The 16,950-nt window shown below is 42.8% G+C and overlaps 1 protein-coding gene across 1 annotated transcript; it reads left to right on the forward strand.

The window, feature by feature from the left end:
* The first annotated feature begins 452 nt into the window (after positions 1–452).
* barx2 (BARX homeobox 2) lies at positions 453–15,710 on the forward strand. The gene is made up of 4 exons (XM_056284099.1): positions 453–639; positions 7,375–7,693; positions 14,688–14,772; positions 15,405–15,710. Exons 1-4 carry the CDS (start codon positions 453–455, stop codon positions 15,708–15,710), a joined length of 897 nt encoding a protein of 298 aa, XP_056140074.1.
* Positions 15,711–16,950: the final 1,240 nt, after the last annotated feature.

Genomic DNA, 16,950 nt, shown 5'->3' on the forward strand with positions numbered 1-16,950 from the left:
AGAGAGAGAGAGAGAGAGAGAGAGAGAGAGAGAGAGAGAGAGCGAGAGAGAGGGAGATCGTGTGTGAGGGAGAGGGAGAGAGAGAGATCGTGTGTGTGTGTGTGAGAGAGAGAGAGGGAGATGGAGAGAGAGGGAGAGAGGTGAAGATGTGTACAGGCATGGTTTATATAGCAGTGGGTGTGAGCACATTGGAGGCAGTTATTACTACCGGAGCTCTGCGCGCCGCTCATGTTGAAGGCTGCCGCTCTTCGACAAGTACACCAAAAGGAAGACTACGATGTTATTTTAAAGAGAAGAGAATCGTCCAGACGAATGAACTCCACTTGCCAACTCCTTTTAAACTTCGAACCAGCTTAGACCAGACAACACACTGAACCAGTTTTATTGTGCGGCGGAAAAAAACCCAAAACAAAACAAAAACAAAAACAAACGGGGCGCAGCAGCAAGAGACCATGCATTGCCAAGCCGAGCTGAGACTCTCCTCTCCCGGGCAGCTGAAAGCAGCCAGGCGGCGCTACAAGACTTTCATGATCGACGAGATCCTTTCCAAGGAAACTTGTGATTACTTTGAGAAACTTTCTCTTTACTCAGTGTGCCCCTCTCTCGTTGTTCGGCCGAAGCCTCTTCACTCGTGTTCGGGTAAGAATATATTGAAATGTGAAGCAAGTGTGTGTGTGTGTGTGTGTGTGTGTGTGTGTGTGTGTGTGTGTGTGTGTGTGTGTGTGTGTGTGTGTGTGTGTGTGTGTGTGATGACAGGCGTTTGAAGGTTTTCTGTGCACATAGTAATAATGTCCACTTGACGCACTGAATCAATAACGTTTTTATTTTTGACGCAACAACAAGAGTTCGTCTCTGTGTGTGTGTGTGTGTGTGTGTGTGTGTGTGTGTGTGTGTGTGTGTGTGTGTGTGTGTGTGTGTGTGTGTGTGCGCGTGTGCCCGCGTCCCTTTTTAGTTAAAATGACAACCTATATGAATTACAGTTGGTACGAACGTGGCAGGCTCAGGTGTACACTCCGCTTGGGCTGATCTGAAAGTTTTGAAATCGTTGAAATACGAATCATAATCATTATTTCATAACTCGCGACACCTCTGCAGTGAACCGAAGCTCAGTTCAATTTAATACGCTTATGTGCGGCGATGCACTCACTCGTTTAGAAATCATTTCTCATTTTAATTTTATTTTTTTCTTCAGAACCCTCAGCATTTAGCCTCTCATACATGTTCACAGCAAGATAAAATATTAAAATAGAAACGGTGTCATTTGACAACCGTAATAGTCCTACTAGTGGTAATAATTTCGATATGATTTTTTCTGTATCCAGCCGCTCGGACAGTTTAGATTTGTATCTGTACAGATCTACTTACCTGTACAGATCTACAGTACAGATACGACAAACAGGCCGTTTTGATATTTAATTAATGATGCACATGGCAAACTATTGCCACGCTTCAACTTCTTTATAAGATGTAGGACATCGCAAATCCCGACAGTTTTGCGGGGGAAAGAGTAAGCCTCTGGCAGATGCGGCTGTAGGTGGAGAGGTAGAGGGGCTGGTAGAAAGAGGAAGATAAGTAACCGCGTTACATTTTGACACACAGGTCTCCGTAGAAACAGCAGAACAAACGACACGCTCCCGCCAGTCGGCTCGCTCTTCGTCACGTGCTGCGCTGATCTCGCGCTGATCTTCCCTCAGCAGCGCTACCGCTGCCCGTGCGCAGGCAGGGTCCAGCGTAAAACGGAGCTCAGGTCAGTTTTACACTGTGTCACTGGACAGGCAGGGTCCAGTGACACAGTGTGAAACAGAGCTCAGGTCAGTTGTACAGGCAGGGTCCAGTGACACAGTGTAAAACAGATCTCAGGTCAGTTGTACAGGCAGGGTCCAGTGACACAGTGTAAAACAGAGTTCAGGTCAGCGCAGGCCATATGGCACACCATAAGGCACATGTCAGTGGTGACCTCGTGTTGGCTGATAAACCAAATAATAAACTAAAAGACTATGTGGTCACGATGGGCGTCCTATCAGCAACACGGGCGTACACTGACAAACATCAACTGAAACTGACTAGATAGTCCGGGAGAGTTATGTCGCAATGCAACTTGTTGCATGGATAAAATTGCCTTCCACACATAAGGGTTGTGTGAATTAACGGGAAATTTGAAAAAATACAGTCTATTTGAACTGTAGCCACAATAACCAGATGGTTGTGTTTTTATTTGTTTTTTTCCCCATTCGAGATTCATCATCAAATGCCCATTATTGAAGTTGTGTTGTAGACATAGTGTGACATGGACCGAGGCGAGCTATAAGGGACCTTTTAAACACAGTTTGATTCAGAACAGTCACAACTTAACTCTGCTGGCGTTATGGCACAACATCAGGAATTTGATCAAAATCATGGAAATCATTTTTCATAGAATCCTGTCCACCAGTGTCTCTCTTCTTATCACTAAACTCTAATTTCCTTCGGTCAATAGCTCAAAGTATAAAATAGATTATATAAATTTATATATAACTGATCTATTTATAATTAGTGCTCTTTATTTACTACATAATATTTTCTGTTTGTTTTGGGTTTTTTTTTCCACAAGTGATAAAAAGAAACTACAGAATTTGTCTGACAAAACCGCTTTGGCTCAGCTCCTTTCTCAATAGATCCTACATCATCATTCATTTTCCCAACAACTACAAGACTACTGCACACTCACTAACCATTACAATAATTGCTTTAAAATCTGAAATAATAACTGTTGCAATTTGATGATGACAGCGATGGGTGTCTAAAAATAGGGGATGCAATTCCCTCATCCCTCTGATGTGGATGGGTGTATGTGAGAAAGCATGATGACTGGGCTTTGGCAGCCCCCTACTCAGATGGATAAAGTAACCCGCCTTGCATATCAGAACACTGTGCCCACCACTTATTTGTAGCTGCGGGGGTGTGAGACACAGTATATTCTCCAACTTCAATGGCTGTTGGTGCTTGATATAGAAGCTGGCAGGCTTATAGGCCCTGATCCAAAGGGAGCTGGCTGGCCTCGTGGTCCGCAACCAGTCAAAGTTCATCAGCCTCCTTCATGCTAAGCGCTGCTATAGCCAGCCACCACCAGCGGAGGCTGCTGCAAGACAATGTTGTTAAGGGCCGACGCTCGAAGCAGCTCCACTTGATGGCAAAGTGTTTGTTTTGTTTGATATACTATTGTTATGCCGGCCAGACATATCATTATGGTTCTCATCTTGCCTCGTTTAATACCACACTCAATTACAATTCTATCACTCTTCCAGGTCCCTCAGTTTTATTAGCATGCAGGCCATTTAACCATCTGTAGTACGATATAGACCTTTAGTTCGGATAATAAAAGGAGATATCCTTAATGGAGGTTATTACCCATTCTTTGTCCAAGTTACAGCAAGGTCAGAGACACAGAGCCCTGACCTGGTGCAGATCATTACCGGCAAGACCGGTGAACAGGGTAATGGCAGGTTACAATATTTCATTTGGCGCCCATCTCTCAACAGGACTCAGTGTAAGGCTTTTAACAGAGGGGGAAGAGATAAAGATCAGCTTTGGTGTAATCTCACCTGACAGCATGATTGGAAAAAAAGGCACAAAAAAAAATGGTATGTGTACATGTTAGGTGTGTGTGTGTCGGGGGGGGGGGTTACAAAGTGCTGTAAGACCAGGCTAACTGGTCCTATGCCACCGCTGAAACTATAAACAACAAAAACAAAGGGAGCAAAGGGATCTTCATGCCATCCTAAGCCTTAATTCACTGCAGAAAATACAACCCTCCACTAAGTGTGAAGCTAACTTGAGAAGTTTGATTACAGACGCGGCACCATGCATGCAACATATAACGCAGGTGCAGGTCCTTACCTACATTTGCGTGCGCACACAAACACAGAGACACTATCAAACACACACCTAGATTCTTTCAACTCTCTCTCTCTCTCTCTCTCTCTCTCTCTCTCTCACACACACACACACACACACACACACACACACACACACATGCATGTTCATTGTAGATACGACATGTATGTAGATGTTGCGTTTAAGATATTACATGATATTACATGATCGCTACTTGTCATCTCCACATCACTTTCACAGCACCTTTATCATCTAACTGCACCAGCTAGACAAGTTATCAGTTATCAATACGTTATAAGTACATTTGCCTGTGGGTGACTTCAAATCCCTTCCAAAAAAATTAGTATGGATCATGTTTCATGTTAAGTAGTTTTTTAGCATCTAATGAATAGCTGTATTTGATATACTTGTGGGTATTGCAATACCGTTGGATGAATGCACAGCTACAATCACAGTCACTACAATTGCAGCTGCAGCCACAACCACAGGAGCTTGTCAGCGTGCATGGTAAAACACCATCCCACAAAACTTGACGACGCACTCTTTGACACCTTGATCTGACAAACGTTGAGAACTGGCATTTATTGGCTTCAATCTGTCATGTCCTGCAGCTGAATGCTTCTAATTAAAGCTCAGTGCTGGTTGCAGATTGAGATGCAGAGTAGCCTGTTGCATGTCCCACCCTTGAAGTGTTTGATTTGCGCTTGTAGGGCATGGCAACACTGCTGAGTGAAAAAAAAAAAGACCTGTCTAATTGAACACCTTTCAACCTGTCACCATGCGGTTTATACCCAAAACATTGCAAAAGTTCATGTACACATGCCAGAGCTGAGTAATGAGTCATCCTTTTTAGCTTCTCATTTTACCAAAAGAAAAAAGAGGCTTAAATGTTAAGCTAGGGTTTAGCTTGTTAACAATAATAATAATAATAATAATAATAGTAAAAACAACAACACAAATGTCTTAAGTGATGCATTGGGCCTTTACTCTTCAAGGGCTGCATCTTAGAGTAATTATATATATATATATATAAAATTGATGCTATTACTATTAAATTGATGCACAATTCCACAAATACAGAATTGTTAATTGGATCAAGATGTCACAGAGTCATCTTGAACAGTTTCACAACCAATATGTCAGTCTGTTAATATCAAAGTGAATGCTTAACAACAGCCTATTTCCAAATCTGCTCTCAGTCGACATTGCTTCTGTAAAGACAACCATCAACATTTGTGCCAGTTTCTGCATTCCAACTGTGCACACCGACGGTATCAGTGTGGCTTTGCATGTGTGAAAGTTCTGTTCTTGTTGTGGCCTAAACGGTTTTATTTGTAGACTATTGACAGGTCATCAGCACGCGTCAACCATGTGTCAGAACAGGGCCAAGACAGACAAGCTGGCTGTCAGCGGCAAGTCTCCATCAGTACTGACATATCCTTCTCTCTCTCTCTCTCTCTCTTTCTCTCTTCTGCCAAACATCCAAAACCTGTGATAGGGACACTTAAAGCTCTTTTCCCGACAAGAGATTTCCCGAGTGATGTGAGGAATGGCTTGAGTTTTATTTTTTCTCCTTTCATTTTGACAGGGAGGAATGGTTTCCCTTATACTGTAACATTCCCCTCATCGTCCAGTATCGAAATTAATTGTGGACTAGAAAACTGGCAACTTTTTTCAGAAAAACAAAACAGAATTTATTGAGGGAGAAGAGAAATCGCCATCATTAAAGTTGATGACACTAAAACATTTCAATAAATTTAAGAGAGTTAAAAATGGTGCGAGAGAAGGAGAAATAAATAGAAAGTGGGGGAAAGCGAGTAGTAGGGAGAAAAGACGTCTGCTTGTCTGGACTTGCTGCAGTAGCAGCAGAAGAGTCTCATGTTGAGAGATTAGTGATTAGCTCAGCGCATTACCATGATGTCATGATGAACCCACGGCAGCGTCTGCTGTGTGTGTGTGTGTGTGTGTGTGTGTCTGTGGCTATTTGTGCATGTATGTTCATGTGTGTGTGTGTCTATGTGCTGTGGGCTTCATGCATATGTGTGCATGTACTATATGAGAGAGATGAGACAGCCAGCATTGAGAGAGTGTGTATACATCCGTGTGTACTTACAAAAGTGTGATTAAGCTTGTCAAGCCAGTTTCCATTCATAACCATGATGCTGCCTATTTGCCTATTTGTGCGTTATACATTCACATGTAAGTGTCTGCATACAGATGTCTCCATATAAAATCAAAAGTATTCAACATCCCACCAAGATATAATTTTGTGTTTGTGTGTGTGTGAATATGTTTGTTAGGGTGTGCAGATGAAAGATCACATTGAGAGCATGCGACCTCGTAGACTCGTTTCCCTCTTATTCCTCAGACTTGTGTTAAAACACCTATTCTCTTACTAGCCTCAGGTTACAAAGTCCCTGAACTGCTCAACATTACAGTAACCTATTAGAAAAAAAGCCAATAAATATCAATGCCAAGTTCTGACAACGTATTTCAGGTGTGTGTGTGTGTGTGTGTGTGTGTGTGTGTGTGTGTGTGTGTGTGTGTGTGTGTGTGTGTGTGTGTGTGTGTGTGTGTGTGTGTGTGTGTGTCTGTGTGTCTGTGTGTCTGTGTGTCTGTGTGTGTGTGTCTGTGCAGGTGTAGCGTGTGCATGTGAAATCATGTGTGTGCTAATGTGAAGGGTCGGCATCACTTAGGTGGACCATCAGGCTCGGCTGAGATAGATAAAGGAGTCAAATGGACCACGGTCATCCGGGCTGTGACACATTCGGTCTGCCGGTGTTCTCTTTGCTCCATCGCTCGCTTTTTCCTCCTTCTACGTCTCTCACCCTCTGTATCCTCCCTTCTGCTCACTTCGGCCCATGCATTATAAACTACGCGGTGCACTCAGGATCGGTCACAAATCACAGTGCCAGATTCTTTTTACTGCTGAGGCCATAAGGATTTTACTGACAGATGTTCAATGTACAGTGCAGTGTGTGTCCTCTGTAGCCTTCTGTCTCACCTTGGCTCGAGCTTGCAACCCCACCACAACCCCACACACACCCCATCCCAATTTAACTTTTACCTTTCATTGATTCAGATGTCATTGTCTCTGTATGTGCAAATAAAGAGCCAGAACGTGTCTGTATGTGCTGTGCGTGTGTGTGTGTTTGTGTATGTGTGTGTGTGCGCGCGCGCGTCCATTCAATTGGAGAGTTCAGAGGACTGCTGTAAAACACACCCTGCGTCATCAGGATCATAGCCCTCTACATTGAAGAGGTCAAAAGTAAAACACTTTTCATACTAAAAGCAGCAATTTAAAATCTGTCTAAGCAGCTGCAGACAATCAATAAAACTGCAACTGAGGTGCCTAAGAAACACATACGGCCTTAGCCCTCCTAAAAACTGAAAATGATGACCAAGAATCTTGTCTTTAATATACCTTGTGTTTTTTCCTACATCATCATGGTTACAGCATTTGTGCAGGCCTCTCTTACCTAAGGTCTCTGTCGTCTGCAGGGTCATCCTCATTGCGTGCCTATCCGCTCCTCTCAGTCATCTCACGGCAGCCCCACAATGTGCACCCGCACCTCGGCCAGCCTCCGTCTCCGGGACGGGTGCCCCCACACTTGCCTCTGCTCCCTGCCCAGCACCCGCGGGTCTCCACCGAGCCTTCGCCCAGCCAGACGCCGGTCAGCATCAGCAGCGAGTCCGAGACGGAGCACAGCACCCCCCGTCTGAAGAAGCCGCGCCGCAGCCGCACCATCTTCACTGAGCTGCAGCTGATGGGCCTGGAGAAGAAGTTCCAGAAACAGAAGTACCTCTCCACGCCAGACAGGTCAGTACAGCCAAAGCCGCACAGTTATTGCTTACATTAGGTGAAATTATATTCAATTTTCCATTTTTTTCTTTTCTTTTTTTTAACACAAGCTTTCATCTGTTTTACATACAAGTATAATGAACTCATATATATATATAAAACTTTGTTCAAAGAAACACTCAATGGTAGGGAAAGTGCTCAACAAATAAGGAGCAAAATAATCCAGTGGGTCAAGTAAATTCTTTATGAGACAGTACAAGCCTGTTTCATGCCATAAGCAATATAATACAAATATATAGTTGGTATTAAAGCACAATATTAAAACGTGTGTTGCCCCAACACCGCAGGTGTGTTATAACACACAGGTTATGCAATACGGAGAAAGTGTTACTGCTGGTTTGATAGATAAATGACACATGGAGATGACACATTGTAACTAAAGTAAGGAAACTGTCACATACATAGAGAAGAACGAAACTTTGACAACCGGTTTTTCTGACACAAATATTTTTCAAGGTACATTGTATTACAGTCCCAATCCCCCACCACACACATGCACACACACACACACACAAACACACACACACACACACGCACACACACACACACACACACACTAATGCAATTGTTAAGCAACGGTTAACCAACCCTCATAACTTTTTGATTTATCCTGAGGGGAATGTCTCATGTAATGTGAATTTTTCTAAGCCAGAGCATTACCTCAGCATTCTAGTTGAGACAAGAGTAACATTTTAACCCTGAGCTCTTGAAAGGCAAAAAGGCTCAACAAAGAAACACTGCCTTATTCAAGAAAACGGGGACACTGGCCAACACAAGCAAACAGAAATGTATTACACTGATTTTCTGCCAATCATTTAACATATGTTCAGGTGTGTATATAATACATTTAACTTTCTACTATGAGATGAAGTAATAATCATGTTAATATCTGTGTCGTAGGTTCCATTCCTTGGGTCAATTTTTGGACTCAACATAAAGCACTAACATATTTTCCATTTTTATTCTATGCTTAATGTGTACATCTGGCCACATTTCCATTATAACCCATATTAATATTGAATCATAAACCTAAAAAAAAAGTTCCTTTGCATGCGCAAAGGAAACCCAAGGTTGTACACATCATCTTCAAGTAAAAAAAGCAGCACACTCCAGTCTTTGTTTGAGATCAATGCTGAGAATAAATCATCACAGATGAGAGAAAGGGGCCGTAAAAATCAAAAGCCCCACACGTAGAGGGCTTGATTTGCATTAGGATTATATGTTTCTATGTATCTAGGCACACAGCATCCCCAAATGTTGTAATCCATCTTTTTATTTTTTATTTCACCAATGTAATCAGTGAATTTAACATGTATGAAAAAAAAACAACTTTCTGCCACTACATTTACATTCCATCTTTGGGAACCCCCAAGGAGTCATATCAAATGTGTCATGCAATATTAAATATATCGCATTTGGGCTTGTTCTGCAGACCAGTGGCAGCGAGCCATACCTCATCTTGTAGCAGAGCACAACTCCATAATGAAAACCAAGCAACCCTCTGGATCACCGGTGCCAAAATACCTGACTCTGACACTGTGTTGAGAACTAATTAACCCCCCAGCTGGCAGAAAAACACAAACAGAGAAAATCCCCTTTTCAAAACTCCAAACAAAGGTGTGGTATGCTCCCCACTTTGGTTTGTTATGATCTGAAGATAACTACAGATAGCTCTGCCCCTTCTAGAAGCTCTGTGGTCTTTGACTGAGAGCAGGCATGAGGGTGGGAGGAACCAAAAGCAAAATGTACCAGAAAACCACATCCAGGTTTTTCCAGGATGTATACTGTCAAGTAATTAACACATTTTAATTCACCAATTTATTTATCTATAATGTAATTTAAAAACGTGTCATGTTAGCCAAAGCGCTGTGCAGAATTAAAATAAATTATAGAACAATAGTAAATAAATAACGATAGAGTAACCAATATGGAAAATCACAGCAATAAAAGCAGCTAAACAATGCTAACAATGCAATATTTTGTAGAATACGGGCCGACTGAGCCACCGGGCAATTCGACCGATCATATTCAAAAGCTCTGGAGCAAAACTACTTTTTGACCAGTAATGTGAATGAGTCCACCAACGGGGCAGGTCTAGTAGTAGGTTGATGTTGATTCCATAGCCTAGGGGCAGCAGCTACCAAAGGTCAGTCACCCCTAAGTTTCAGCCGTAGACAGAAGCCCTCAGTAAGAGGATCGAATGGACCTAAAAGAAGTGATGGCGAGTGAAATCGCTGTGATATAAAGGGGTGGGGGCAGACAGCTGGGCGCGATACAAATGAAACTAGAAGGGCGCCCTCGGTAGAGCGCAGATCTCCGCCAGGCCTAGCTCCCCTTCTACGGCGCTCGGACTTGGTGATAAAGCACCGCCTACCGGGAGAAGGGACAATACGGAGGCGCTGTCTGTGTATCTCCTCTTCTCTGGTGCGCAGACGTAGGCTAAAAACATTCCAGTTAGCACGCAGTTGCAGTTTAAAATAAGTTTTTCAAAGATTTTGAATCGCCACAACCACGAGAGGTCCTTGATCATGTAACTTCTATGTTCTGGTCACGACTCCAAAGCAGAACCACATCCACGCAGATACGCCGGGTTCTGGCGACAAATGTGCCGTTTATTATTGTCTAGCAATTAATCTAATAACAGTTGGTCAAGTTCGAGTTAAACTATGTATAGTACCCCAGCCCCGTCTACTCTTGTTAACCAATGTGATCGTATAGTTTGAATGATACACACGTACTAGCTAACGAACCCACATCACATGCACCCGTTTTATCATTCTAAAGTAGGACAGTCTGCTAGCTAACATGCTAGCGTGACAAAAAAATTACACGGCAGAAAATATGTAATAAACATACCTGGCAATGAATCAAGTTAACAGTTGGTCAAGTTCAAGTGGAACTATGTGTAGTACTCCAACCCCTGTACGTGAAAATAAAATACAGTCAGACGTCTATTTAGAATGTTCGCCACAGCCATTCGCACCTCATTGGCTAGCATTTCAGAACGTGTTCAACTAGCGTCAACATACTCGATAAGAAAATAAGCCAAATAAACATTCACAACTGTCTGATCTCCATGCAACGTGATCTACGTACATTTAAGGCACTTTACAGTTAGATAAAACGTAAGCAGATTATGACTTAATTATATCACAAAACAGAAGCGGAGCCCATATTTTGCCGTACCGTCTTACACAATCATTACGGAAAGGGAACGACTGTAGCAGACAGCCAACTGAACTAACCAGTAATAGCCAGGTTATACCAGAAGGGAGCATCATTGTAACCCAACACAAAGAAATAAGAATTATCACATTAAACGTTATTGCCTTGGGAATTTAAATGGAATATTTTGACGAACTTCATACAGTTAAATGCAGATATTTTAATTCGTGCTACAATCATACAGTCATAACTGTGCACAAAAGTTAGGCTGACAGGCCCAGTAGTATGCGAGATTAGCAGCAGACAGACAGACACACACACACACACACACACACGGACAGAAAAAACAACAACAGTGTTTTTCCTGCCATTATAAGATTTTTGTACAATTCCCAAGTCGATTGAACGGGACATACGGGAAAGGGGGCTTTTAATATGCAGCACTCAAGCTAAAGAAAAAAAAAGAAAAGAAAAAAAGTTGCCTGTCAGTATGTGGAGCCACAGCCCCGTAAGCACTCTCCAAAAAGAAGTGTTACGTCTGCCATTGCTGCGACAATGCCGTGTTCCGATCCTGTTAAACGTTTTACATGAGTCACGTGAGTGAAGGTGGTTCGTTGTGTTGTTGATTAAATGGAGTACGCTCCGACTAGAGCTTCGCCTGTCGTGTCTTCTTTCACAACATAACATTAGCGACGAGAGATTGCTGTCTCTGCCTCCACCCTCCCCTTTCCTGGCTTTACCCGGAGAACCACCCGTGCCATGGAATTGCTGGATGTCCTCGTTTGAGACAAATCTCCTCGCTGCCGGCTTGGACGACGTGTCAGACGGGAGAAAGCTGCACTGTTGCTGCACTGTCTCGGAGCAGAGGGACAGCGCGTGTTCGGAACTTTCACAAAATCCACCAAATATGAAAAGGCTGTAAATCTACTCAAAGAGCATTTTTCCACTCTACAAGAGCACCCTTCTCCGTCGCGTTATATTCAGTCGCCGACACCAACGAGTGGGTGAGTCTGTATCTCAGTATCCAAAGGAGTTGAATCAAGTGCAACTGGACTTGGTATATATCGTGAAGACGTTTCGCCTCTCATCCAAGAGGCTTCCTCAGTTCGTGCCTTTCTGACTAGACCAAGCTAGTCTGACTGGCTGGTGATGAGACTTAGAATTATCCTCTAAGAGTCGTTGTCAGAGCTATAGATGTCCATGGCTCTTTGTATCCTGATGTTTACCAACGCCCGTCGCTAACAGAGCCATATATATGAGTGGCTCTTTTGTGTACCGATGTTTGGCCGCGCCCGTCGTTATCGGGGCTATTGATATGCGTGGCTCTCCTGTGCCCGATGTCCAGCCGGAAAATGGTGGATTGCTCCCTCCGGATTGGGGATGAGTTGTTGCCTCAAGTGAAGGAGTTCAAGTATCTTGGGGTCTTGTTCACGAGTGAGGGTAGGATGGAGCGGGAGATTGACAGGCGGATTGGTGCAGCATCAGCAGTAATGCGGACATTGTACCGGACCGTTGTGGTGAAGATGGAGCTGAGCCGGAAGGCAAAGCTCTCAATTTACCAGTCAATCTTTGTTCCAACCCTCGCCTATGGTCATGAGCTTTGGGTAGTGACCGAAAGGGTGAGATCGCGGATACAAGCGGCTGAAATGAGTTTCCTCTGTAGGGTGTCTGGGCTCAGCCTTAGAGATAGAATGAGGAGCTCAGACATCCGAAGGGAGCTTGGAGTAGAGACGCTGCTGCTTCGCATCAAAAGGAGCCAGTTGAGATGGTTCGGGCATCTGATTAGGATGCCTCCTGGGCGCCTTCCTTTGGAGGTTTACCGGGCACAGCCAACTGGGAGGAGACCCTGGGGTAGATCCAGAACTTGCTGGAGGGACTACATGTTGAAACTGGCCTGGGAACGCCTTGGGATTCCCCAGAAGGAGCTGGAGGGCGTTGCTGAGGAGAGGGACATCTGGAGTGCCCTACTTAGCTTGCTGCCACCAACACCTTACCCCTGAAAAGTGGCTGATAAGGAATAAAAAAAAAAAGTACAAGGAGTAAGTGCAGTGTGACAAGAACATTGCTAATGTAGTCCCTTTTCCTGCCATTCAACCCTTCATGTCCCCAAGACAGTCCCTATTACTGTTCAGGTTGTGTTGGACATTTAACACGAGGTAAAGCTGTGTACCCTCCATGTAGAGGTGAAAGCAGAGCAAAGCTTGTGTTTGTAAATAATTTGGCCTAGAGGGGATGTATAAATTGAAATGAGCATGGATCCAAGGATGGACCCTTGTGAAACTCCATGGTAAAGACAGGCTTGGAGGAGAAGCGATTGCCCCAATTGATAATGGTCCATTACAAATGTACATAGAGGGTGAGCTCGGTCAGTGCTTGTCCCTTATTACCAACCACATTTTCAAGCTGGGAGTGCTACAGTCTACATATTAGTATCAAGACAGCACAATTTCTCGAGTCTGCAGTGAGAAGTAAATCATTACACATACTCAGTATAACAGACTTTGTAATGTGGAAGCCCCTAAACCTATATTGGAATCTAGGATGTCAATATTTTAAGAATATATAGATTTTACAATTATAATAATCAGTGCAATCATCATCCTCATCATCTTCAGTCTCATTATTACCCCGCTACGCCCAGGATTCCATTCTGATAGTTATAAGACTACGAGAGGATGGAGGCCTTTCAATCGCCCGCAGCAGAGTAACTCATACACTGTCAGTATTGTTTTAAGTGTGTGATTTCACTCAATCGAGGACTAGGGATGAGAAATAACTGGGATGTTTTCCTCCCCTGCAATTATTTTTTCTTGCCTCCAGTCCATGCACTGCTGTAGACTGTGTGCTTGAGACAGCGATGGGTGATGGACAACTTGATTGCCTGTGTTTCTGGCATACTGTTTTTAAAAACTTACAGTGCACACATGCATGTGTCGCCACGTGTGAAGGGTATTAGGGAGTATAGACTATGCCTTCAATCATAGGAATTCATTATGGCCCTGTTACAACTCCGCTCATTCTGGTCTTTGTTAGTTTTCTTTCTCTGTGTCGAGCTCCCTCTCCATCAAATGAGGTGGAAGAGTTAAAATTAAATCATCATACTTAAAAAAGTCATTAAAGGGGGGGTCTCATTAAAAAACAAAAAAACAAAACCTGTCAGCCCCCTTCCACATGAGACCCTCATTCACTTATCTACTCCTTCCTGTTGTATCACATTACATCGCAACCAACAGCCTCATTAGTCATGGATCAGTGCACATGTGGTGGATGCATTCAGAATTCTGTGTCACCCCCCTCATCATCCATTTAAAAATGCTGTGGGATTACTGACCTGGGTACAGAACTTACATTGAGTGTTCCCTCAGCCACATGTGTTAAAGTGTCTGTTTGAGCTAATAGTCTCAAATGCTACTTTAAAAGCCTATCAGCTTTGATGTGAGCAAGGAAACAAAGGATTAAGAGTAGCAACAGCATTTTGTTATGTCAAGGTTTGTCTTGATCGAAAGATGGTGTCCACCTTCAGGCTGGTACCACACTATGTATTTGGCAAACAAATGAAAATATTTAGCATCGAGCAAGTTGGTGTTAGATTGCAATAATGCCACGATTGTGGATTGTTTCAGTTCTCATCCACTTGGAAGTAAAAAAAAAAAAAGAAAAAAAAGAAGATAGTTCGGTAGAGGCTGACTTCCATGCATTCTGTAAAGCATATCAATAATATTTATATGTGGAAAGTAGGTGGAATGTGCGTTCTAAAGGTAAATATGCTTTGCCTGTCATTTTGCAGGTTAGACCTGGCCCAGTCTCTTGGTCTGACACAGCTTCAAGTTAAGACATGGTACCAGAACAGACGCATGAAGTGGAAGAAAATGGTAAGTGATTATTGTCATGACTGAGGATAGAGACAGATCAAAGGAAGGGGTGGGAAATATCAAATTGACAATCTTTTTCCACCCCTTTTTTGAATCAAACCTGAACTTCCTAGGCAAAAGAAAAAAAAGTGTTACAACTGTTATCAAGACCCTGAGGCTTTGATCTTACATGTCTTACAATTGGTTATATGTACAATTTAAGCTTATTTTACTAATGCATTGAGTTTAGGTAGATGTTTTAAGGCCTTCCATGAAATGCATAGATTGTTGATATGAAATGAAGCAAGGAAGAGACATGAGGGGTACGTGGGGAGAAAGGCAAAGGGGCAGAGGGTAAGGGAGAGATATGGAGGAAGGTGGTGGAAAGTGTCCAGAGGGGAGTGGTGTGCCATGCAGTTTGAATGATGACGACAACAATAGCAGCAAATGCTTGTGTAGCTGGGTCAACAACTCGCATAAGAAAAAAATGACCTCAAATCGTTAACTCTACAAGATAAATGAGTACAAAATGAGCCGCCCGGAGTAATACGTCTTCCCTTAATTACTATAATAACTGGCATTACCTTTGACTACTGCTGCCGTTTATCACCAGAGGGGTCCACTGAGACTTGTATGTGTGACCGCAATTCCAGGTGCTGAAAGGAGGTCACGAGGCCCCCACCAAGCCCAAGGGGAGACCAAAGAAGAACTCTATCCCCACCACAGAGGAGATTGAGGCAGAGGAGAGGCGGATGAGGATGGAGGAAGAGGAGAGGATGAGGAGGGCAGCCGAAGAAGCAGTGCAGGCTCATGGTGGAGACGTGTCTCCTTTGGGTCCCCAGGACCTGAGCACAGTCCCCTCTATAACAATAGAAGCCCGCAATCTCTCCGTCATAACTGATGGTGCTGAGCGAGGGTCACCGCTTCCAATGCAGTCAGAGACTCATGCTGCCAGCTAAGCAAGAACAAAATAAAAAGACTAATTTCAACTATAAAACTGACAAATAGTGCCTCAGGATCACTGTAAAAAAACCTGTCTGATATTTAGAACCATTTGTCTTGGAGGTTTGACTGGAAACTTATTGGTCAAATTTAAGCTCATCTTATTGTTACTCGTCACTCTACATGTACAGGAAGATGTACATTGCTAAATGCTATCATGTAAAACCACTGTTTACACTGGTAAAAATTGGCCAATTTAGATTTAGTTTTGAGGAGACAAGTAGCCTAAAAGAATGCAAATCAAACATTTTAAACAGGCCAGTCGCTCGGCTCAGGACTCACAACACAACCATATAGGTTTACAGCATCCAGTCACGGTTTGTCACAACCATGGCAGATCAGTTTGACACCCAGGTGTCCTAAAATTTGCCTCACACAGGGCATGTGCCAAATTATGAAAACCTGCCTTATCATAGTATATCTATGTATATATTAATTTTATGCTAAAAAATATATTATTAAATGGCTACAGTGCCTTGATGGTCTTTGATGAAAGCTTTGAAAAGTGTTGAAAGAATAATTCTCAAATGCATCTATATTTTTACAGAATTTCACATATTTTTGGATTACAAGTGCTGTTTTTGGAAACCAAATCGTACCGTTTGTTAAAGTGCAGCTCCATGTTTTAGTTTGCAGCCCAGCTTTGAGATATTGTTTCTGTGTATTCCTGTATTAAGAAGATGTTGTTCTAATTTTCATGGTTGAAATTTTATTTTCTGTTTGGAAATAGATATTTCTGCAAAGCCACACACTGTATCATACTGTAGAAATATGTATAAAGCAAATAAATGGTTATCAGCCTATATGTGCAAAACATTTTCAACTGCTGTTTTGAATCCGATTAAAATAGTGTATGTGTAATGTAACAGTTGTCTTTTATCTATGATGTTTTTCAAATTGCAGAGGGGGCAGAAAGACTGTTGCCACAAGGAAACACTCTCAAGCCATCAAACCTTCTCAAAAGAAGTAAATTATTGCCTTTGCCAAAGATACATGGAAACTGCTGAACATTTAAAATCTTTTAGACATGCTTTCAGCCCGGAGGCTTTGTGTGAATGTCCCATACCATTACATCAAACCTACAATCACATAAAACTGTCTTCGACTGCCTGATTTTTACTTCCAGCTCCAGTTGTTTCTTTTCAAAGATTTCAAGAGCTCCACTTTGTTGAATTATAAAGATCTATTTTTATTTTT

This window comes from Lampris incognitus, chromosome 7, assembly GCF_029633865.1.
Source record: "Lampris incognitus isolate fLamInc1 chromosome 7, fLamInc1.hap2, whole genome shotgun sequence".
NCBI classification, from domain to species: Eukaryota; Metazoa; Chordata; class Actinopteri; order Lampriformes; family Lampridae; genus Lampris; species Lampris incognitus.

Bases quoted from the DNA above. Each gene is read 5' to 3' on its own strand.
- barx2 (XM_056284099.1), top strand. From the start codon at position 453: ATGCATTGCCAAGCCGAGCTGAGACTCTCCTCTCCCGGGCAGCTGAAA. The intron at 640-7,374 runs GTAAGAATATAT...TGTCGTCTGCAG, and splicing joins GCCTCTTCACTCGTGTTCGG to GGTCATCCTCATTGCGTGCC. The intron at 7,694-14,687 runs GTCAGTACAGCC...GTCATTTTGCAG, and splicing joins TACCTCTCCACGCCAGACAG to GTTAGACCTGGCCCAGTCTC.